At 41.7% G+C, this 23,917-nt stretch overlaps 1 protein-coding gene and 1 long non-coding RNA gene across 2 annotated transcripts in view; both read right to left on the reverse strand.

Moving 5' to 3' along the window:
• Positions 1-12,095, reverse strand: part of LOC129090968 (thyroid hormone receptor alpha-B) — a 38,192-nt gene extending 26,097 nt beyond the window's left edge. Inside the window, exon 1 of the mRNA XM_054598367.1 lies at positions 11,890-12,095. Coding sequence (XP_054454342.1) covers positions 11,890-11,945 — 56 coding nt within the window. The 5' untranslated portion in view covers positions 11,946-12,095. The remainder of the gene's footprint in view (positions 1-11,889) is intronic.
• A 6-nt stretch (positions 12,096-12,101) lies between these two features.
• The window catches only part of LOC129090972 (uncharacterized), a 98,454-nt gene continuing 86,638 nt past the window's right edge, over positions 12,102-23,917 (reverse strand). Inside the window, exon 4 of the long non-coding RNA XR_008531214.1 lies at positions 12,102-12,277. This is a non-coding gene — a long non-coding RNA (uncharacterized LOC129090972). The remainder of the gene's footprint in view (positions 12,278-23,917) is intronic.

Below are 23,917 nucleotides of genomic sequence, written 5' to 3' on the forward strand. Positions count from 1 at the left end.
TACCTGCTACATCGACCTGCCCAGCAAAAGGTTACAGGCAAAGGCATTGATTCCCTGGACACGCCATGTTTGTTGACACGTCCATCAGCTGCACAATCGAGCTAACGAGAATAATTATTAACAGCAGGTGTAAAGACAAGGGCCTGTGATTAGCTGGCACTTTCACAGAAACGCATACAGGTATAGATCACATGTGAAAACCACATGCGCTCTATGAGGAGAATGTCATTAGCTCATGAAAAAGGATACTAAACAGACTTCTAGGAAGCTTTCTGTATTTGACTCTATTGCCAGCTAACCTTCTGGTACTAAAATTAGACGTTATAAAAAAACAAAAACAGGAGCATGGTTTGCTGCCACTTTCGTTTCTAACTGAGGAGTAATGGAGCTCTCCAGACCAACAAGTACAGTTTTAATCATAGGCACTGCTGTATGTCAAAGGAAAATGTCTTGCTTCAGAACGGAATACAAGCAGCAGGAAAATTATTTTGTGTGGAACGTGGTTTACCCCACAAAACAACTCTAATTACTAGGGCACAACTGCAACTTCTGGGTCTGAAAAGTGAAGCCAATGCTGAGGTGTCTTAAATGTGCATTCTCTCTAATGTCCATCAGGGGGCGACTCCTCTGGTTGTATAGAAGTCTATGAGAAAATGACTCTACTTCTCTCTTGATTTATTCCCTCAGTAAACATTGTAAACATGAGTTTATGGTCTCAATCTCTAGTTTCAAGTCTTCTTCAATACAGCATGATGTTCATTTTGTAAATTATGGTCCATTTATGGTCAAACAGACCATAAAGCAGGGTATGCTTTAGGGCAGGGCTACCTTGTGATTGACAGGTTGTTACCACGACGTTGTCTGGTCGGGGAGTTTTCGTCTTACCACCCTTTGACAGTGTGTTTTCAGTTCCTTAAGTTATTTAACATTTCGGTTGCCTCAACATTTCTTATTCAGTGTTTAGATGTACTAAGCTCCACCATCTTGAGTAAATTCTAGTTGCAAAAAAACAAGCTATCGACGGCCAAAACACAGAACCCGAGGCTTCAAAACAGTAACTTTAGTCAAAAAAGTAATTGCTAAGTCACAATGATTACGTCCACTTCTTATATACAGAACATCTGGGGGGGAAAAAACACAATAACAGACAAAAACACAAAGACCGCAGCTGTATTATGTATCCAGCAAAGCAGCGTGCTCAACAAGCATGTGCACTCAGAAACACAGCACCAGCCGCACTGACACATGTGAAAGCAACGTAAAGCACAGATGGGAACTGGCTGCTCTGAAGGGAATTATGAAAGCGAAGAGATGAAGGAGGGAGAGACTTAAGTAGAGTGGGAGAGAGAAAAAAAAACATTTCTGAAAAGAGAGTATGGGAGAGAGAGAGGGAGAGAGTCAGTGAGTGCATGATCCCGAGAGTCCGGCTCTCTTTCTCGCAGACTCTCGGTGTAGCCTGCAGCTCTCCTCCCACACCAGGGCCCTTTAATCCCGGCTCCAGGAGAGAGGGAGCAGGACTCCATTAGCACCATGAAAAAAAATAAAGTTCCACTGTGTTGAGATGCAATGCACAGGCCTGCTGGTCACCTTTTGCTTTGTGAAGTTTTAATACAGAATGTTAGTTATTATCTGGAGGAAAGATTCCTCCACTGACGCTCTCTGATGGTGTACTTTTTGTCCTGTTAGTTTCTGAATTAAAGGAGGATAGAGAGCGTTGTATGTTCAGATTGTAAAGCCATTTGTGATTTTGGGCTATATATATATATATATATATATATATATAATTAACTTGTTTGATGATATATATATATATATATATATATATATATATATATATATATATATATATCATTAAACTACTTGACAGTTACATTTGTTTTCCCTAAATGCACAAGATAAAAAATGCCATAAGGTACTGACTACACTGCATACTATAGCATTTCATTAAAACAATATCTTTATTTAAAATGTCTCCTAGCAGTATTGTGACATGAATAATTCAGTAAATAATATCTCCCTCACATCCAAACTCCTAGAACTAAATAAAATGTTAATTTGCATATAAGTGTAGAAATAAAAACAAAATGAAACACATGTTAATATGAGAAACTATGTCTAAAATCTCTCTCCTGATAGCAGGCTGTTGTCTGCTGTCGCATCATTCATTTTGTACAAAGAGGCAATTACACAATGTTTGTGTGGCTGGATAATTCATCAATTGAAAGCTAAGTAAGGGTCCACTTTGGGACAAAAACAAGGTTCAAAAGGTTTCAATACGAACACTTGTACAGCTCCCAGCTCTGAGTAGCTCTTTGGTTTCCGTTGCACTTTGCATGCTGGGATAACTCACTTTCTCCGAATACAATATGCATACTGACTTCTCTGATTTAATTGGTCACTTCAGAATATGTACTATGGAACTTGGATGCAGGGATGGAAAAAACATGAGCTAAAAGTCACTCAGTGCATGAAAACATGTTTTAGTTTCCATGCTTTCATAAAGAGATTTGATGCAAAGTGACTCTGCTGCCCAGAGAAGGTTTAGACCCTGTTTACTCTTGGTTTTAAAACAGCTCTTAGGGAATCAGATCAAAAGTGGACAGCGCTAAATACAAGTGTAAACGACCATCAAGATGCATGTTGACTGGGATCAGATTTCTCAAACAACTTGCTTACTTGTTCTGGGATCTTAGTAGCAACATTGCTGATGCTTCTCTGAGGTAAAAGGAAATATGCCAAAAAATTGTTTTGATCTCCTCCTCTTCTTTTAAATTCCGGCAAACTAGCAACAGGAAGTGCAGTGCTGCCTCCTGCTGGCTGAAGGTGCTTTACACGACATTTGGAGCACTTCTGTTGCTGATCAACAGCTCTCAATATGACGACAGCTGAGCCGCCAGCTCGCAGCTAACGGTGCAAACATGTTAACAGAGCTAACGGTGCAAACATGTTAACAGAACTAACGGTGCAAACATGTTAACAGAACTAACGGTGCAAACATGTTAACAGAGCTAACGGTGCAAACATGTTAACAGAACTAACGGTGCAAACATGTTAACAGAGCTAACGGTGCAAACATGTTAACAGAACTAACAGTGCAAACATGTTAACAGAACTAACAGTGCAAACATGTTAACAGAACTAACAGTGTTTACCTGGGTTATCGGCTGTAAGCGCCGTAGGAGAGCAGTGCAGAGTGGCGGCCGTGAGCTAACCAGTGGGGCACGCTCACATGCACTAACATGCACTAACATGCACTAACAGGCATGCACGGCGGCCCGGACAAAGAACAAGAAAGAGAAGCACACACAGAAGGAGAGTGACTTCATTCTCTGCTCAGGTAGACATTACGTAACGTTAAATTAACAAAGATAATAAATGTTTGCTGCTTCATTAATGCTCTGGATCACATATATTGCACCCTTGAAAACAACAATGCATTGCCTCTTCGCACACGGAAGCAATCAACATGTTTATTTGCATTCAGAGCGGGGAAGAGAGATCCGATCTCAAGTGGTCACTAGAGAGGCTTCTCTTATAAACCAGCATGTTTTTTTACATTTCACACCAGGAAACAGTGTTTGCTCTTTGGAAACACAACAACCTGTCTGCCTGTTCAGTTCAGAGAGCTGCTTTAATTGAGCTTAAATGCCAACTCAACATGCACCTTCACATTTACCTTGGCTTCTAGCACCGTCTTGCTCTCAGTTATTGTTCCCTTTGCCCTTTTCATAATACTTCAGATAGCTTAACAGGTGCATTAAATTAAGCTCTCTAGACATGTGAAGCAACACTTCCTGACCGACGACAACAAGAGTTTAGAAATCTGAGAACTCTTTGAGCCGATGCTTTTTTCCCCCCTTTGTGGGTAAAGTTAAATGTAAGTAGGCTGGGGGAAAAAAAAAAAATAGAGAAATAATTAAAGCTGTCACCCCAGCATAAAGACAAGGTGGGGTTTTCACCAACTGCCACTCAAAAGGTAAACATTCTCTCCCTCTGCCAACCGGCTTCCACATCACTCAACCCGTACAGCTGCTGGAGGCGACATGCATCAAACTGACAGCAATGTGACGGTTCAGTCCTCCCGATGCGGCGGCATGTTGTTTAAGATGGAAACATAGACAAAGTTGATGAAAACAGATTCAGGTCTCTGTCACTCCTAAAACAACTGCGCCCTCTCTGCATCTCTGTGCTGAAGAAGATTCACAACCTGCCACACTGTTTTCATGCACACATCTGACATACGGTAACAGCAACAGTCTTTTGTCAGAATTGGCACAGCGAGGATGTAATAATGAAATGATCACAGGAATCACGGCTCTCTGAATAAGCTCCAGCTCCAACCCCCACATTAAGATCAATCCCAAAAATAGCACTAATGAAAACGTTGGCACTACGGCAGCTAAAAAAAGAGCTTAGCACTCTTGGCGGAGCCTCAGAAGTGCTCTTCACTACTCTAAGAGCCCTCAATGGAGAGACTTGAGAGTGACGTGGTGTCAAGTGGCCCGAGAGGCAAGAGAAAAAGAAAAAGAACAACATCAGAGAGAAACACAATTTGAACAAATATGCTTGAAATACAGTGATTAGCGTCTCGTCCAACATGGCGGTTTGAAGCACTTCTCTGAACAAACATCCAAACAAGGAAACGGATAAACTTTCATAGGGTGTTTATGTAAAAAGAGCAGACAGCCTGACAGGAGTTTTTAAATTGTATCACACAGCTGGTGAACGTTTGGCCACTTAGCACAAAACGGATGAAAACATCATGCATTATTGAATGTTTTTTGATGGAATGTGAGGTGAGGTTTTTTTTTGCAGGTTGGGGCAAGATGCCATGTGGAGCTCAGGCATACCATAGAGCACTTTTTAAAAAAAAAAAAATTCAAGCTCCCAAACTCTGACGGGACGCGGATTGCAACACACCACTGAATACACACACAAGGTCACGCACACCCTGTGCCTCTCAGCAACCTGAGCCAACCCCACAGACACATGCACATACTGTACTTTCACTCCAGAGCGCACACACACACACACACACACACACACACACACACACACACACACACACACACACACACACACACACACACACACACACACACACTCAATGCTCAATGCTATGATTCCTACGACCACACGAGATCTGTGCAGAACATACATGTGTGTTGCACAACTGAGTGCACACACACACACACACACACACACACACACACACACACACACACACACACACACACACAGCCCAAAACTAAATACACACACTACAGAACAGTCCAAAAAAAATGACAGGAAAACAAAAACTTGATAACGCTGACCTGATGACGCAGTGGGACTGTAAAATATGCATGTCAAAGCCGGTTGAAGATGCAGATGTAGGTGACCAGCTGCTGCACAGCCCTTGTGCATGGACTCTCTGTCTGTCTGTCTGTCTGTCTGTCTCTCTCTCTCTCTTACACCCTGATGTCTCCACCAGTTGTGCTATGTTTAGCGTGCCGACCCACTCACATACCCCCTTCCCTCCTCCCTCCCTCCTACTCATATCTGTGGGACTTTCGTGCTCCGCTGTTGGCACCACCCCGTCCATTCTGATTGGGCGACAGCCATCTTCTCCACCTGTGACTTTGACAGCGATTGCTGGCAGGGGCGCGTCGGCTAACATGTAATTGCAGGGCTCTCAGGTAACCGAGCGCTCTCATGAGACTCGACTATTTTTAAGACGGGTTTCTTTAAGGTTAAAGCAGAACGTGTGAGAAGCAAAACAACGATCGGCAGAGGGAACTGTGTGTCCTTACAGATCATTAAACTCATTAAACACATCAGACCCTGCTGATGAACTAAATAAATAAATAAAAAAACAGTTAACAAATATATATTCTTTCATTTTCAAAAAAAAAAGAGCTCAGCAATTTCCTCAATGTGCTCAAAACAATTAAAATGTAACAGCAATGTCAGGAACAAATATGACCAGGTGTTGCTGTTGAGTTTTTTTAAATGTTATTTTCATTTCTGCAAATTTAATTCAAATCATTGTATTCAGGTGTTGCCAAAAAAATCTCACAGACATATATTCAAATCAAAAACTTTTTTAAGTGCTCAGCTTTTTTAAGTGCTTTCCTTAAACAGCAGGGTGCTGTAGTTTTTAGCAAAAGTCACTCAAATTGGAGGAAATAGTGCATTTCTTTGGGGACTTTCTTAGCTCTAGTGATTATTTCCTGCAGCAGGACGTTGAGGGTGAGATTGAAGATACGCTGTTCATGCTAATGCAGGACTATGTCATCTGAGCAGTCTGGAAAAAGACTAACTTGATCTGTGTGTAGCAATGCACATAGTTTTGGTTTTATGTAATATGGTTGTGAGATTTCCACCTCACTGCTCACACAATGCAAGTGGATGGAATTTCCCCTTGTGGAGCTCAAAACAATAAAAATTTAACAAGAATGTCACAGTTACTCAGAAAGAAATACCAGAGTCTCCATAAAATACACGTTGCTGTTGAGTTTTGCTTAGAGCGGCCACAAATGAAATTCCAAACACCTCCGTTGTCTTGGGACAGTGCCAGAGATCTCATATTATCTAAAAAGCAAAAATATCTGCATGGCTTAAAATAGCTAGAGGTGAGTGAGAAAAAATATGATAGCTATTTGACGTCTTAAGTGAAAAGCAGAAGTCTGAGAGGCACCTGCTCTGAAGCTCATGCATTAAACAATCAGAACAATGCAAGGGACTATTGGTGGTCCAAACATTTATATCCATAACAGCGTCTGAATGAGGGCCCCTGTCCTATGTTTTGAGTGCCACAGTGGCCTATTGTTCAGCACGCATGCTACAGGCCTACAGCTGGGTCTGTCCCTTCCTATACATCCAGAGCTAATGGACACTTTGTTCCCGTATGTATCCCCGCCACTGTCTAAATTACAGGCTGCGCTAGAAGGGGATATAGAGTGCCACTGAGTGAAAGCAAGACAACTCCCTCTGTCTAAATACACAAGTGTACAGCAACCCACACAATTAACCCATAATAAACATGGAGGCTAAATCCTCAAATATATACAGCTCGCTACTTCCGGTTCAGAGAAAACTAAAAAAAGACGCTGCAGCCCGAATGGCTGCATGCAGCCTGTGTTTAGCTGCATTTAGTTCACATAAAGTGTTGTATGTATTTTGCTTCCATAAATGCTATTCTATGCTTTTCTTAAATGTTTTTCAAAGCATATGTATATTGTATCACACCACAGAAAAAAATTGTTTTTTTTAACTACCCAGCAAAATTAGATTGATTAAAAAAATAACACCTACTTTATGAAAAAATATAATAAAACGGGGGGCTTTTTTAAATATGTTTAGTTTAATTTAAATTCAATAAAAAGGGGGAGAAAAGTCCCTTTTCCCTCTGGTTACCTTGCCTTTAAACCCCACTGGGTGGAGGCTTCTCTTGTTGGTGTGATGATGCAAAACAAACGCTGTGTAGATTAACTATCAATGGTCTGCAGCGGGTGCATCTGAATCTATAGCAGCTTATCTCACTATTGCATTTGCACTTGTTTACCAGTGAACACCTCCAGACTAGATGACAAAAGAGAACACACTGATCACGCCACACCGAAGAACTCCATAGTTTTCTAGCTTGTCCTCTTTAATTTTTCTGAACAAGACTCCAAGTAGTGATTGAGGTATTTTAAATTACTAACCACAATGTGCTGGAAAGAGTGATTTAAGAGCAATGTAAGATCATAAGTATCATCTATTTACAGTTATTGTACACCTGAAATAATAGCCCACCTTTCACATTTCAGCTGTTATGTCATTTTTACAATGTGAATGTGGTCACAAATGTTTAAGAGTGCAGTGGAAATCCCTATAGCAGATATTTTCTAGTTTGAATCCCGGAACAATAATTGACTGAGGAACTTTACAGCGTTTCAGTCAATTACCCTTTTAGCAGTGATGCACACTGACTGACACACACACACACACACACACACACACACACACAACACACACACACACACACACACACACACACACACACACACACACACACACACACACACACACACACACAATCCTGCTGCCTCTCTCTCACATTATATTGAATTTGCCTCTTGAATTTAAGTTCTAACACTGTAAACCAAGGCAAATCACCACGGTTAATAAGATCTGAGGCAGGTGAAGAAGAGGTTAATCTTTCAAGAACAGTTCCTTCTCCAAAAACATTACATCTTCTAATATTAAGGAACATTTTCTAACATGTGTAATGCAATCTGATACACCACCATCTCAACAGGGATCCATGTTATTGTTTCAACCCCATTCGGTTTATATTTTACACATAGCACATAGCTAATAGTTAACGGACACATCCATACAGAACATACTGTGTGTTTACCAAACATACGACCTTCATCTTCAAACCAGAAATACCGGTAGGTGCACTATTTCTCTATTTCACACTCTCCAACCGTCGAGGAAGCAGTGACAGCATAAAATCCAAAGCACGAGCCAACACAACAATGCTTTTAACCCGTGCATGACAGGATGCATTCACGTCCAAAAGGGAAGAATAAGCTGAATGATGTTTACTATAGCAGACATAATGTTCGTGAGAATCTGATCACAGAGAGGAAGAATACTCAGGGAGGCCTGACTTTTATGTCACAGGAGGAGAAAGAAAACTAAATAATAAATAATAATAATGCATTCTAGATACAAATGTGGCAAACTTCCCCCTCTGTGTGTCAAGATGCTAATGCTTCTTATTTGTGTGACTGAATGTTGGGTAGCTTGACGTTCCCTCTAGATGCACAGACAGGTTTTGAGTCTGTTCCCTGACACAGATGCCTCACAGGTGTTCGCTCACATCTCACGCTGTTGCCAGCAGAGAGAAACAGGTCGTAACTGTGTCCAATACAAAAGACGGATAAGCGGCGGTACGCCGTCTGAACACACCGGGAACATTGTGTTCAAATTGCATCCCCTTTTCATAGTAATTAAATCATTGGACTCACTGTCGCCCGAGGAAAAAAAATAATGTGTGCAGAGATCAGGCTAAAGCGGATCAGAAACCGGCGGCAACTTCAAGCACAAAGCAACAAAGATTCCTGGATACACCAAAGCACACACACACACACACACACACACACACACACACACACACACACACACACACACACACACACACACACACACACACACACACACACACACACACACACACACACACACACACACACACCACTATGGTTAATGCAACACACTGCAAGCGGCCTTGCGTCAGCTGTGGTGACATGTTAGGAGGAGTGATGCAAGCTGCGACTTCATATCTCCGTTTGAACTAAATCCAGCGTGACACAAACTGTACAACAATTTATGCATCTTAATGAGCCGTCGAGAAGCAAAGCGAAACAAAACAGCATCGAGCTTTCAGGTTGCAGCAGCTCAGGAACCCAAATCCAGTCTGTGAAATATGATATTATTGTACTGTTTGATTCTCAGACGGATAATATGTCATATATATGTCGGGACATATCAAACAATCTTCCGTTCCATAAGTACAGGTGTTCTATTCTCTATTCTCAGTCTGCGTGCCGGTGCAGTAACTATAGCATCACTTCAAAGAGCCGAGGCGGTTCAAAACAAAAGGGTGACAGCATGCGGACGGGAGGGGCAGAGATTTAACAGAAATCCTCCGTCATGCCGAACACGCCGCTGACATCTACTCTACGGAGCGACGGCTCCGGTCTGAAGCCTCCCAGAGGGCTTTAACTCTTTGTGCTTTTAATTAACCCCGAGGTGCAAAGCGCTGCGGGCCACACCTCGGTACAGGTGGTGGAACCCGAGAGGAGACGCGCAGAATACTTGGACCTAAACGTATGGGATGGAGGCCGATGCACGGGCTCCTGCGTCCGGGACGGCACCAACTGTCCCCGTCCCCCGAGAGGCAGAGCTGTTAATCTCCTGACAGGTGTTCGTGTCAGCGGAGGGAATCTACGCCGGATTGACTTTCCTCACACGAGCTTGTTCTACAGCACATGGAGCCAGATAGTCTCTCCTCATGTCACTGATAACATCAACTCATATTTAAATTATTATCACAGATATACACAAGTTTCACTGTAGGGACTGAGAAGATTGTAGAGTGGAGAAGATGTGTTTGGATGCTCCTCTTGTCCACTTGGTTCTCAGACTGACGGCAGTAAATTCAACACGTCGTAAACAGAAGTGCTCTGGTTTCAGCTAAATAAACAAGGCAATAAATCTCCTAAAAAGCTTATTCTTTGGACCGCATGAATGGCCATAATTCAGACGTGTTATGTTTTCATTATTCTGTTGGCCAAAGGGATATATTTGTGACAGCAATTTAAATACGCATTTTGGCAAAATGCTGCGTTCAGTGTTTACTTCCTCGACAACTTATCAGCATGACGAGCAAAGATGAAACAAAGTGATTAAACAGAAGCTTCAGTGTTCTTCCTACACATCCAGCACTCTTTTAGACTTCCACACTCACACGTGGGAGTGACATGTCTTTATTGTTTTTACCGAGAAATCAATCACCGTTGTAATTTGAATAGTAACCTTTTCATTTTTCAACCTATTTTCTCATGTTTTTGTGTCGATTTTTGTGCCGATATGAAAATGGGTGGAGCATTGCGAGCGATGGCTGCAGCCGCTCTATGGGATGCAATGTAATCGCTCTTGAAAACTCTTCACTGTCAATGTTCGTCCACTAAAGGTGCTTGTTTTTTCCACTGACAGAGGGTTAAGTGTCTGATCACATTATAAAAAGGACCCTACAGAGACATAAACCTTTTTCTTTACCTCTCGCTTGATGTTTTTTATGGTGTGTCTCACACTGAGAGGTCTCACTCTGTTATCTGTTATCTACACATCCACGTCATCGAAATCATCTAAATATTCAGCCGTGACAGTGACAAACATCTTTTTGATAACACTGACACTCTTCTCTCAAACTCTCACTCACGTTTTCATCTTTGTCTACCGGCAACAAGTCACATGACACAATAAGAAACAGACCTGATCAAGCTGAAGGTAAAGAAAAAGTTTCTAATTCTCTGTATGTTCTTTCCCAAAATGTTGTCAGACATAACAATCTGATTCTGTCAGTGAGGAGATGCTGCTGTCCTCAATACTGGACCTGTTTCAAAATGTTCTTTTTAATTTAAAAAGGTAATCTCTGTCTTTGTCCCACAAGACTGTATTGTAAATGAACTGAGCTCCCCTCTCAAAGCCAGAGCAGACTGATATTGACTGATAACGCTTTCCTCTTCCACACAGAGGGCCCCATTCCTTTCGCGGCAGCACTACTGTATGAGAGAGAGCCTCCATCCCACTAATATTATGTTTTCATTCATGAGAAGGGGGCTTAAACAGTGCTGTGTTTGTTTGTGTTCGGGCCGACCTGGCTGGTTCTGCTGCTCAAGAGCTGAAGGGGTAAGTATGGGGGGGGAGAGTGTCGGGGTCAGATGTAGCTTTAAGCTTCACTTCTCTGAAAAACAATCCAGACGAGGGGAAAAGAGCGGCGGCGGAGGAAAAAGAGGCTGCTTTGTTTTTTAGCTCGTCTGGGAAAAAAAACATGATTCAGAGACGTAAAAACAGAGAGAAGCATGAGAACGATTTGGACCATAACGGGAGAGGCTGAAAGGCTTGGATGTCCTCAGAAGACCTCCTCCATACATAACACCAGCACACGATAACAGAGAGACGAGCCTGCTTCATTCCAGGGGAATGTTTACATCAGGAATGACGAAGGAAAGGAAAAGTTGACGATTTGGAGTGGAATCTGCTTTAAACATTACTCAGACCAACATGAAAAAAATGAAAGCCAAGTGGAAAATAACACTTTTGAATCAGCTCAAATGTCTGACTCACCGCTTCTCTTCTCCCTCTGATGGGTTAGGGTCCTGCTCCTTGGACACGAGTTCCATTCACCTTAATTCCATCCAGCAACCAATCATGAGAGACTGAGGCAAGCCCCACCCTCGGATGCGCGCTTGTCATTCGCCGGTCGGGAGTGGTCCGTCAGTGAAACATGACAGGGTCCTGTCACAGGGGGTTTGTCCTCTTCTTTTTTTTTTTTTTTTTTTTTTTGGGAGGGAGGCAGGGAGGGATGGGTCGGGGGTCTCCAGAGAGAGTCGGAGTGAGGTTGGCTCGGTGTGAAACGGCGAGATGTGTGAGATGTTGGAGGTCAGTCGGCAGGCCCGGAGGCCGAGGTCTGAGTCGGGGTCTCAGGGACGCGGAGGGAGGAGGGGGATCCAGTCTGGAAGAGAACAGAGGACACGGTGAGATTACAAAGAGCTGAAATCATTAGTTTATATCATATAGTTTATTTAATGCAAAAGTGCAGATATTCAATTTGAAATGTGGATATTAGCTGGTTTTCTTAGTCCCTTTATGATATTTCTTTCGGTTTTGGCCTGTTGGGCTGATAAAACTGGACACACTGGCACTGGGAAACTGTGATGAGGATTTTTCACAATTAATTGTGTAATTGAGAATATAATCAGCGGATGAATCCATGATAAAAAAACAATCGTTGGTTGAGAGTCTGTTTTGTAATGCATTTATCAAGGTCTCGTCAACAAAATCTCTCCCATGATTTGAGATGAATCCAACATTTTTGTCCAGAATCCTAAAAAACATTTGCACATTCCATACTTGCACACCTGTACAAACACATCTTCTCTCTGAGCGTTCCATTACAATAACGTATTCCTGCTTCATCACTTACAATATTAATATACTTATAATTTGATTGTTGAAGGTTTGGGTGAAGAGCCTGCTTTTATCTTTGTGATAGAAAGAATGATGGGTTCTCAGAGTGTTTTGGGGAGGAAGCTGCCAAAGGAGAGCTCTGATTTGAGCTGAGACCCAAATCTTGTCAGTTTCAGCACTTAAAAAAAAAAGACAAATAAATCCAACTGGTACCTCCAAATATGAGACTTATAACACTTGACCTGCTCGGATACAGAAGACCGGGTCAGAGAAAAACAACAGTTCCTTGTTTATCCGCCAGCAGAGGGATTCCTCCGAGTCACACACTGAGCTAGAAGTGGATACGGTCACCGTCACCTTCGACCGCGGCGGCTACAATTTGATAATTCCTGGAAACCTTCTCGCAGAATGTCACCTCTCATGTAGGGTTAAGTAGCTTTGAGAGGAGCAGCTGATCTGCGTGTGTTGATGTGTGTGTGTGTGTGTGTGTGCTCAGAGGGTCTTGATCCATTAGTTCTCTGCCTCCCTCCCCTCTTGTCAAAGGAAGGCTTTATTATTACCCCCCCCGCTAATCCCTTTTCAATGTTCAATGCCTTTCCTAATCCGGAACAGTGGGATGCAGGGCATGAGAACGTCCTCAGACATGACTGATATTATTATTGCTTTTACTGCTAATAGAGAGATTACATACATATTCAAAACAACCTTTGTCTGCTGGGAAAGGAGTTGTTTTTGGAGTCATTCTATAGCAGAAGGAGAATGCCTCACAGGGCGAAACCTTCTGTGTGATGATGACGATGATGAAAACTTTGAATTTAACAGTTGTAAATATCTCAATATCAAACAAGTGCCATTGAGATGATGGTTTTGAATTAGTTTAGTCTTAAATCAATGTTGAAACAATTACTCAATTATTCAATTAGTGGTTCGACAACATTTTTTTATCTATTTATTGTTTAAGCAAATAATCAAGCAGAAATACCAAATATTAGCTGGTGAGGATGCTTTTGCTGTTTTACATCTTTATAAATTAAATATCTTTGGGTTTTGCACTGTTGGTCAAGCAAAAACAAGCAAAATAAAGAGGTCACTTCGGGCACTTGGTCATGTTTTATTAATATTTTTTGCTATTTTCTATTACATTTTGATTAATAATTCAAGTAATAGTGAGATGCAGCCCTACAATAAAATACACTATACTGCGCAGTGGTCCTTTAAGGTAATTGAAAAGCAAAAATATGAGTTCATAGCAGCAGTGACTTTAATGCATTCACTAAACACTTCTTCTTTTAGAGCGTTTAAAAAACAGACCTTTCTGTGTAGAACAGCTCTGAATAGACCTTTTAATGCCAGAATAGATTCATCTAAGACCCCTCCAGAGGTTGAGATAAGAAACACAGCGACCTCTGCCAGACGCAGAGACACCAGGGATGTGGTGGAAGGTTTATGACGTGATACGACGGGATGCTTTTCAGAAGAAGAAAAAAACGGATCATACTGTAACATTAACGTCATCTAATTACAACTCAAACGTTATATAAACAGCCACATCTGCAACAACCTTGTACCCATTTAAAAGAACATTAATCAAGAACCCTATTCGCCGTGAAATAAACACTGGTCGTTAAGCACACACTCAACAAACTAACTAGTGACAGTCAATTCGTTGTTATGAAAAAACAAAAAGTGTTGACAACACAGCAGACTGCCCTCTCCGACCCGAGCAGGACGGACTGTGGTGTGACGGTTAATAGGACAGTAATGATGACATAAACCCCACAGGGTTCCCACTAATGGAGTGTGTGCTTTATCAGAGGCCTTCTCTCTATCACACCAACTGTTGCTACAAGTGGCACGGCCATCAGCGCTGTTGTTGGTGCAAACAAACAATTAGTTGTTTATCACACTGGGAGGGAGAGGACTGGAAGAGAAAGGGGACCCATTGTTCTGATAAAAAAATGAATGAATAAATAAGATTCCATATCAATAACTGCAAAAAAGAAACAATAACCCGGTTGACCCGGCTGGAGCTCCCTGATGCTGCAGAGACACGGGGATCTCCATGACTTTACTGTTGTTGTTGTTATCAGTAGCTTTAGTGGGGAGTATTAGCAATTTTTTGCTTGTATTTATTTATGTGAATTAAATAAATGTATATATATATTTATAATAAGTAAAATTAATTTTATATATAATTAAAAATAAAATAAATAAAATAAATAAAATAAATAAAATAAATAAAATAAATAAAATAAAAATAAAATAAATAAAATAAATCACTCACTCACTCACTCACTCACTCACTCACTCACTCACTCACTCACTCACTCACTCACTCACTCTATAGACTCCACCTCAGACTGACTGTTAGGAACAAACATCCACACACACGCCAACTTTAAAACACACGACAACTTTTCCTCTTACTCCCTTTTAAAATGGTCTTCCTCTTGTTGTTATAAGAAAGTGTTTTGTCTCTTGTCTTGCAAAGAAAGGGAAAGAAAGAGTACTATCGGGAAAATAAATGAACAAAAGTCCCATCACAATTGAAGAAACATGACGCTGTTAGAAAGAAAAACATCTTTTATGACCAGAGGGATCATCTATTCTCTAAAACAACGATCATTATGTCACAACAGACTCAGGTGGGGCCTAAATATCTAAACTAAAGTCAAACTGAAATTTCTCCTCTTAACCTTTTTGTTCAAGGAAGAACGAACTGCAACAAAACTGCAGCTATTGTTCACGTTTCCTTCTTTGAAAAGAGCATAAAACTGTTGTTTTTGTGGAAACAGCGTCTCAGCTTCGAGCCTCTGGGCGGGTGTTTCCCACGAGTCCACTTCACTGACCTCTGAGGGCCTCGCTGTCAACTTCTGCCGTGCACCTCTGACTGGAGCACGTCATCACCCACAGTGTTAATATGAGACATTTTTCCTCCACAAAGTGTTGGTTGTGTAGCGTTTCTTTACAGCATTCAATATATAAGATTTGTATTTCACTTGTAAAGTAGAAGCTATCAAGCTAAGCTAACTAGCTTCCGTTACACATAGAACACTACATCAAGGTATTTCCAGAAAACGAAGCGTAGCGTAATCAATCTCTGTGAGGGCGCTCTCCCCCGCTCTGAAGGCCGTATATATACAGTAGTTGTCCTCTTAACTACTGTGTCCTTGTATGTACTCGTTCGCATTTGCTCTCACCGAGGAAGTTATGCTTATATTAATACCCCGTATATCCAAGGTCGGGGCTTGAAAATACAGTTTGTCAAGTGGTCTGGGGCGGAAAAGGAGAACGTAGCACACAAGAGAGGAGATATGGAGTGAGAAAGAACGAAAGAGATGAAGTGAGATTGAGATAGTAGAAACTGTGATTTTTGAAGCAGGACATGAGGGTAGAAGTTGAGGTAAGGTAAAGACTGGGCTTAGCTCACTGCTGGAGTGGAGACAAAATAAACCCACTTATCAGAGCTGGAAGAGCAATAACAGGAAGAGAACAGGGCGTGTCAAAAAGGCAGATTTAGGGCATTCAGCCGGTTTGGAGCTCTAACGTACACGCAGGGATAAATGTCTGGGATCGCACACGCTCAGCATCAGTTACGCATTCATTACACGACCATTTATGGCCTGTGCATGTCAATGAGCAATAAAACGGGAACATGCGGCGTATCATACGCCGATTGTATCAAGTAACAAATCATTTCAAATAACATGTGATCCCTACGCTTTAAATAGGTGATGAATGGCTGCAGGGGGAACGTGTTTTCCTGGTAACCGTCCAACCGCAGTGGAGATACGTTTGAAGCTACGGGGACGGAAACGGAGCCAAACTGAATTTAATAACCCCGTATTTTGATTTAACAAGGAGATTCTGGTTGGAGTACGGCTATGACAGCATTATATCTCACATAATGTAGAGCACGTACAGACAGAGGCTATTAAATGTCATACTTAAAAGGACAGTACACTCCCAAAAGCAACAGTACACATGTTTCCTCTTACTTGTTGTGCTGTCTATCAATCTAGATTGTTAAGTCGTGAGTTGCCAAGTGTGCGTCTGCCTTCTCTCCATTATAATGGGACTAAAGGAAAAAGCAATGTTTCTTTCCAGAAATCATGACCCGATTACTCAAGATGATCTACAGACCTGGTTGTGATCAGTTTCATGGAGGAACTATTTTATTCCTCATCGCGCTGGAGGAAGCGTACATCTATTTCGCTAACATCTACTTTGTTGGAATTAGCTTGTATCGATTTAAACTAATACATATATATAAACACGGATCGATATGAACACTTATAGTAAAGCACAGATTCAGCATTTCTGATGCACAACATCTTAAAAGTTGCAATCACTGAGCATAAATCAAACTGGTGCATTGCGATAAGACGTTAACTTGACATTTTCTGTGAAAATGAATTACATGTCAGCTCAATAACAGTTTGTAAAGCGTGCACACACAACTCACATGTCTCACCCACATGCACCTCAAATTCTCTTCTCTTCCAGGACGGCTTCCAAATTTTAATTGGGCCTCCAAAAACTGGCATTTTCCCCTCAAGGAAAAAAAAAGTTTCACCTTTAATTGCATGCTCTGAAATGCAGCCTTGAAAATGTAATCAAAAGAATAACTAGTGAACGCAAGTTGACGCCCGGAGACACGAACAATTCATTAAACATGACCTGCTCTCTCTCTCTCTCCGTTCTGGGCCAAAGAGATCGAAGCACCTCTGTTCTTCAGAAAGTGAGGGAGGATTCGTGGGCCGGTGCGAAATGAGATTCTACACCGGGAAGAAATCGTTACGGTCAAGGGCGTTTTGGTGTGTTTTGATGGGGAGATATCAATTTTAAGGTATAATTATGTTTGTAGTCAATTAGGTTCACGAGAGCAGAGACTCTTTGATAGTTTAGTATCTGTAGTACTGACACGATTAGCAACAAAAGTACGATGAATAAGGAGCATCTATGAGGGGAAAGTTTGCTTTGTTTACTGCTTTGTTTACTGCTTTGTTTACTGCACACACTCTGGCTACAAATCATGTCAAAATCTCAAAATGGCAGCTCCTGTAACCGGGATATTTTGGCTTCACTTTTCTACAGTGGGAGGAAGTAAGTATGCATTGTTTCCTTTTTAATGTCACGTGCAGTTTCTCAGCTTTAAAAACAGTTAATCAAGACGGATGCAAATTAAAGTGAATCAGACAAAGTGTGACTAGCAGAGCATTTTCCCCCAAAAAAGACTAAAAGCTGAGACTAATTTCTTCAATGAGGTGAAGAAATTAGCAAATCAAAGCAAATCTCCCCCCCCACCCACACCACACACCAATTTGGAAAAATAAAAGTCTCAGGAATTGACTAAGAAACAGCATATAGATTCAGGGATATTTGACCATGTATTTGAACTTCAAGGTGGGGCAGTCAAGTCCACAAGACCCCTGTTAAGACCACTACATGCTTCTTGCAGCAGCTGCTGTGTTCCGGCGCTCAGCAGATCACAAGTCAGCTCAGATGTGGCATTTTTCTCATTACGCTGAAACTGACCATGTTAAACCTTCTCATGAGTGATCTTTACAGCGTCTTTCCCCATGAATGCAGACGGATTACAGAGCAGCAGGTTTAATGTAACCTCAGAAGAGGATGATGGTTTGGAGCCCCTTAAGCTCCTGAGGAGGACCCCTCCTTTAAATTCACACCATGACAGCAGACGTGGGGTCAGCGCTCCCGACTCCCAAGGGCGGCCTGAGCAATTAGTGGTTAAGTAATGGAACAGAGCCGGGGAGCTGGTCGTTGATGTGGCGCATGCAGGGGAAGAAAGGGGAGGTGGAGAGGAGGGGGGTGGAGGTGGTGGGTGTCGGTTAGGACCCCAGGGTCACAGTAGTAGTCAAAGGCAAAGAGATCATGTTTCATTCTCCGTCTCTGCTCGTTCTCTTGCCGGGCTAATTACTGTCAGGGCATTATTAATAGGTGCTAATAGGTCGCTACCTTTACAGACGCTTCTTTAAAAATCTGACCTTGTGGCCTTGAGAGCGCGCAAACACAAACATCTGCATTCACTAAAATGTTAAACAGGCCCTATTATGCTATTTTCCGGGTGCATATTTTTACCTCAAGTGACAGTTACAACATGTTTACATGCGTTAATGCTCATAATCCTCCTTGTTTTTCTCATCCTGTCCTGCAGCACTTCTTCTCACCCTCTCTCTGAAATGCTCCGTTGTAGCGCTTGCTCCTCCCTCCAGAAAGCAAAGTCTGCTCTGATTGGTCAGCTAGCCCGCTCTGTTGTGATTGGTCAACGTTTCACATTTCCAAAAACTCTTCCTCCAGAGTTTCAGCTCCGTCTCTCTCTTTAGTTGTTTGAGGGCCAAACTAGCAGGAAGGAGTTTTACGTCACTTCCGTAACATTATGACCTCATTAAGTTCCATTATGACCTCATAAAGTTACGGAAGTGAAGGAGAGAATTCAATGGAGCCGTTTCAGGAGCTCAGAAGCTTCTGAGGGGGAGGGTAACTCCTTTTAGGCGTGGACTTCAGGTTTTACACTCTACAGCCCTTTAACATGTACAAAAATATATATAACACACTAAAGAAGAGGGAAAAAGTGGAAAAGCATAATAGGGCCACTTTAATGATCAACCTAAATGAGAACACACACAAATCACACGTGATTTTGGTTGTTTAATGCTTGTTATGAAGATAAATAACCGGAGTGCAAACTCACTCATAAACACCATACATCCATTTATGTATTTATGTGGGAGCAGTAACTCTTGACTCAGCAGCTCTCTACGACCGACGCAGGGGAAAAAAATTCCAAAACACAAATCTCTGGTTTCAAACCGGTTGAACTCCGACCTACTTTGACCCGGCGAGCTTTCACGCTATGATCAGCGGCAGTGGGCTCCGTCTCATGTGTCCCGCACTTACATGTCAAACAAGTAAACAATAGTGCCTTTACATTTCGACACGTTCTTCGGCGTGGTATGTGAGAAGTGTGGTTTGTACCGCTGTGTATCTATACTCCTTTATATAGTACACACTCCTAAATCCCTTCTGCGTAGCTCTGCTGAAAAATGGGAACACAGTGTCCTGCTCTGACTCTGCTGGTAACGGTTTCTTATTCAGTTTGCATGTGCAGAGCGTGTCTGGGTGTGCATATAGATACGTCTGCATCAGCCAAGGACATATGGGACATACCGGGGCTGACAGGGCCACGTGGCATTTTCTCTCATTCTTGTTCTTTTGCCAATAATCACACAGCCTTATCTGTCCTTTTCAACAATTTTTCTTTTCGTCTTCTCATAAATCTTTCTTTCAACCCTTTTGCTGTTTGTTCTACTGATGTTTACGTCACCACTCTTCCCGGTTGTCTTCACCTCACTCTTTGGCACTTACAGACTCTCTGGTTATCTGTGTGTCACTTTCAGAACTAATGATGATAAACGTGTGAAAAACAAAAACCCCTGGGAAAGCAGAACACTTTTGACATTTGTTACTTTTTCTCCCAGATTAACATCACGGCAGAATTGCTCAAGATATGTCAACGATGCAACTGTGGATGGATTACTTAAAGGGTCTCCTGGGAAAAGAGCCTCTTAAGTGACAGTTTTGTATACAAATGACTAGAAAAAGATGCAATAGGACTACAAAGTGACATTAAATAAACTACAAAATAATGCAAAACAACCACAAAATGACCACAGAGACTCAAATCAAATACCAAAGGATGCAAAACAACTGCAAGGGATTGAACACAAACCTCTTTTGTTTGTGTCTCCTTTAGCGCGTCTGTCTCGTCATACTTTTACATATCTGTGCCCAGATGCTCATCGTGTCATAATCCTTCAGTGAGATGCAACAAAGCCCGCACAGGCAAACAGAGATCGAAGACATTGAAACCGGAACGCAAACACAGAAGAGTGTGAGAACAGTAGGTTGGATATGCAAAGATGAGATAAACAAACAGGCTGGAGCTGTTTTTGAAGCTCTGTTTGCCCAGAAGAGACTTTCACACCCAGCTGTTGAGATGCAAGTGACACTGCAGTTTGCCGACACCGGCGGAGCCACCGGCGGAGTCAGAGTTAGCTGCCTTGCTCACCGGCACATTAACTGTCATAACCAGTAGTTGTCTCTTGTTCATCTCGTTTGTGTATCCTTTAAGGTTGCATATAGAGAATACAAAGGCTGCAACTAGTGTTTTGTTTAATTCAGTAATTAGATTCATCCTTTTAAACTCCCAGAGCCCAAGGTGACATCTTCAAAATCCTGTTTTTCAGCCAAATGTCCAAATCCAAAATAAATATAGTTTACAATAATAATAAAAATAACTTTTTCACAACGTGGAACCAGTAAATGTTTGGTGTTTTTACCTTATAAATGACTGAAACCATTCAACAAAAAAAATGTATGTCCATAACCTTTCTTGTCAACTACGCAGGGATTTACTTTGAAATGCTTCTAAACACACAGACATACCAGGCTGAAGGCAGTGGGAGAAAACACCCGAGGACATTCTGTGATTGTTTTGTGCAATTGTAAAGACTAAATATAGCAAAGTACATTTTGTCAGCGGAGGCTAAATGAGGCAATGTATACTTAAACAAGACCTCCGTACTCTGTGAAAAGATTAAGAAACCTCACGTGTCTGCTTATAGGGGATGTGAGGCCAAAACTTAAAGTACAGTCATAGATAATGTTAACATATTAACTTTTAATGCACTGGGCAGTGAGCAAAAAGAAAAACAATCTGCTCTTTCTCTTTCTCCCACGTCCCCACTCTCTCTTTCTTTCTCCCCCCCTCTCTCATCCCTCCCTCCTATTCCCACCCTCCTCTGGCAAGGACAAGCTAAGGTGCTGCCAAGAATGTGACTGCTTTTGGAAAACAAATCCAGCTCACTTCTGGGGTTTTTTTTTCACTTCTTCTCTTTTCCTCCACTTGCAGTTTTTTTTTTGCTTTTTTTTTCCTTCTTAAGGAGGTCCAATGATTAGTCTATACTCTTTCCACCCAATTCTTCCACTCACAATTTCCTCGTCAGGCCACCTTAAGTAAAAACTGAACTGTTGGACGCTGCATGAATGTGTGCTTTTTCCCCCCCGATTGCTCTCCCGGAGATGTCCACTTCCTCACACTTGTTCATTTCCTCACAGCTCATGGAAGTGTCTCATTGTAACAAGATAAACACGGATGAGGAGAGATTATTGCCGCTGTTTGCTTTGGGGTACAAAGAGTTACAGTGCATTTGAAGGGGGCTTTAACAAGGAGGGGTTGGTGCAGTTTCAACATGTGGACAGCTGCTGTCAATACATTACATCAGCCTCAAGAGTGGCTTTTAAAAAAGAATTGAGGGAAGCTATCCCTCATGGTAATAAATGCAAGATTCAAGTAGGAAAGTGTTGATTTAAGATGAAGATCAACATCATTTAAAGGGGATATATCATGGAAAACTCATTTTCAGTTTCGTATCTGGAGTGCCTACCAACCTACATCTATGAAAACGGCAGGGCTCTTAAAGAGACAGGCGCTAAAATGGAGCATTTCAGACTGAGGACAAATACAGGTATATTCAGACAGACAGTGTGAGGAAAACAAAGTGTTTTTTTGATCATTTAAGCATGTAAACATATTCTAGAAGGAACCCAAAAATACAATTATGAATCTGAAAATAAGCGTGACATGTCCCCTTTAAAGGTCAGTTTTCTTAACTTTAAAAAAATGTTTGGAGGCAGCAGTCATGACAAACTTCGTACTGTGAAAGGTGTGAGTGTGTGGTGTGTGTGTATGTGTGTGTCATCATGTGTAGGTGGTATATTTATACCAGCTAGCAGAGGAGGGAATGCCATTTTCAGTGTGTGTGTGAGAGAGTTTGTATTACTTCATTAATGTGTGTTAGTGTGTAAACTCCAAGTATCCAACATTAGGCAGATTGAGCTGGCAATGCCAACATAGCAGGCTGGGGGAGAGGTTGTGTGTGTGTGTGTGTGTGTGGATCTTAGCCTAACCTGCAGCACCAAAGACACACACACACACACACATACACACACACACAGAGACACACACACACAAGCTGTGACTGCAAGGGTAACTTTGTCCAACTGTGCCAGAAATCTGGGCAATCACTCTACTTTAGCCTCCCTCCTGTGTCCCTCCTTTCATCTCTCTGGTGCACACAGACACACACTCAAACACTCATACACACAGGTGCTGTTGCCATGCCAACGGCCTGGGGAGAAGTCTCCTTTTCCCACATTAGAGATGGAGCACCAGGGAACCCCCCCCCCCCCCCCAAAAAAAAGGTCCACAGCAGGGACAGCTTTATCAAAAAAAAAAAACAACTATCTACTTACAGTTTATTTCCTCCACAATGAGAAACAAACAAAGTGGCACATGTTTGTTTTCTTACTGAAAACACTAAATAAACATGCTATGATCCCGAGAACCCCACAGAAAACAGCTGTAAGGGTTGAAATGGCTATAAAAATTAAAAAAATGTGTAATAAAGGGAAAACCTAATATATGAGCACAATTTGCCGTTATCTAAAGTATTTTTCCAGTATTCTATGTTTATTTTGTTGTTTACATCAAAGTTTCATATTTTCCTAAAAAATGTCTTGATTACATTTTGTTTACTCCATTTAATATACAAAAGCCGAGTAGATACATGAACTTACTAGACATTTTATCAAGAACACGAGCGTTGTTCTTTTAAAATGAGTCTGTTTTACATGCGAGTTCGTTGCACGTTTAAAAAGCGATTCACAGATTTTCATCTCCCAAATGGGTTTCGAAACAACAGCAATTGTTTGCATGTGCTTGTGTGCACGTGCACATCAAGTGTTGCACTACACAAGCCTGGTAGTGGTGAGTACTGTGTGTGTGTGTGTGTGTGTGTGTGTGTGTGTGTGTGTGTGTGTGTGTGTGTGTGTGTGTGTGTGTGTGTGTATCAGAATGTGTGTGTGATACATGCTGAGTTTCTTGGGGTTCACAAACAGGGCTTGGATCCAGGCACCAGCCTCAGCTTAAATACAACAAACCAGACTTGAGTCAGACGTATAAACACTGGCACAAATAAAAAACGACATATAAATAAATATGTGGGAATGTACGAGGCGAAATAGCGAAGCCTCAACAAATTGGGACGGGTTTGTGTTTGAGGGGGAGAGGAACGTTAACATGCAGCTCCTCTGGTTTCTT

The sequence above is a fragment of the Anoplopoma fimbria genome, chromosome 5 (genome assembly GCF_027596085.1).
Source record: "Anoplopoma fimbria isolate UVic2021 breed Golden Eagle Sablefish chromosome 5, Afim_UVic_2022, whole genome shotgun sequence".
In the NCBI taxonomy this organism is placed as follows: domain Eukaryota; kingdom Metazoa; phylum Chordata; class Actinopteri; order Perciformes; family Anoplopomatidae; genus Anoplopoma; species Anoplopoma fimbria.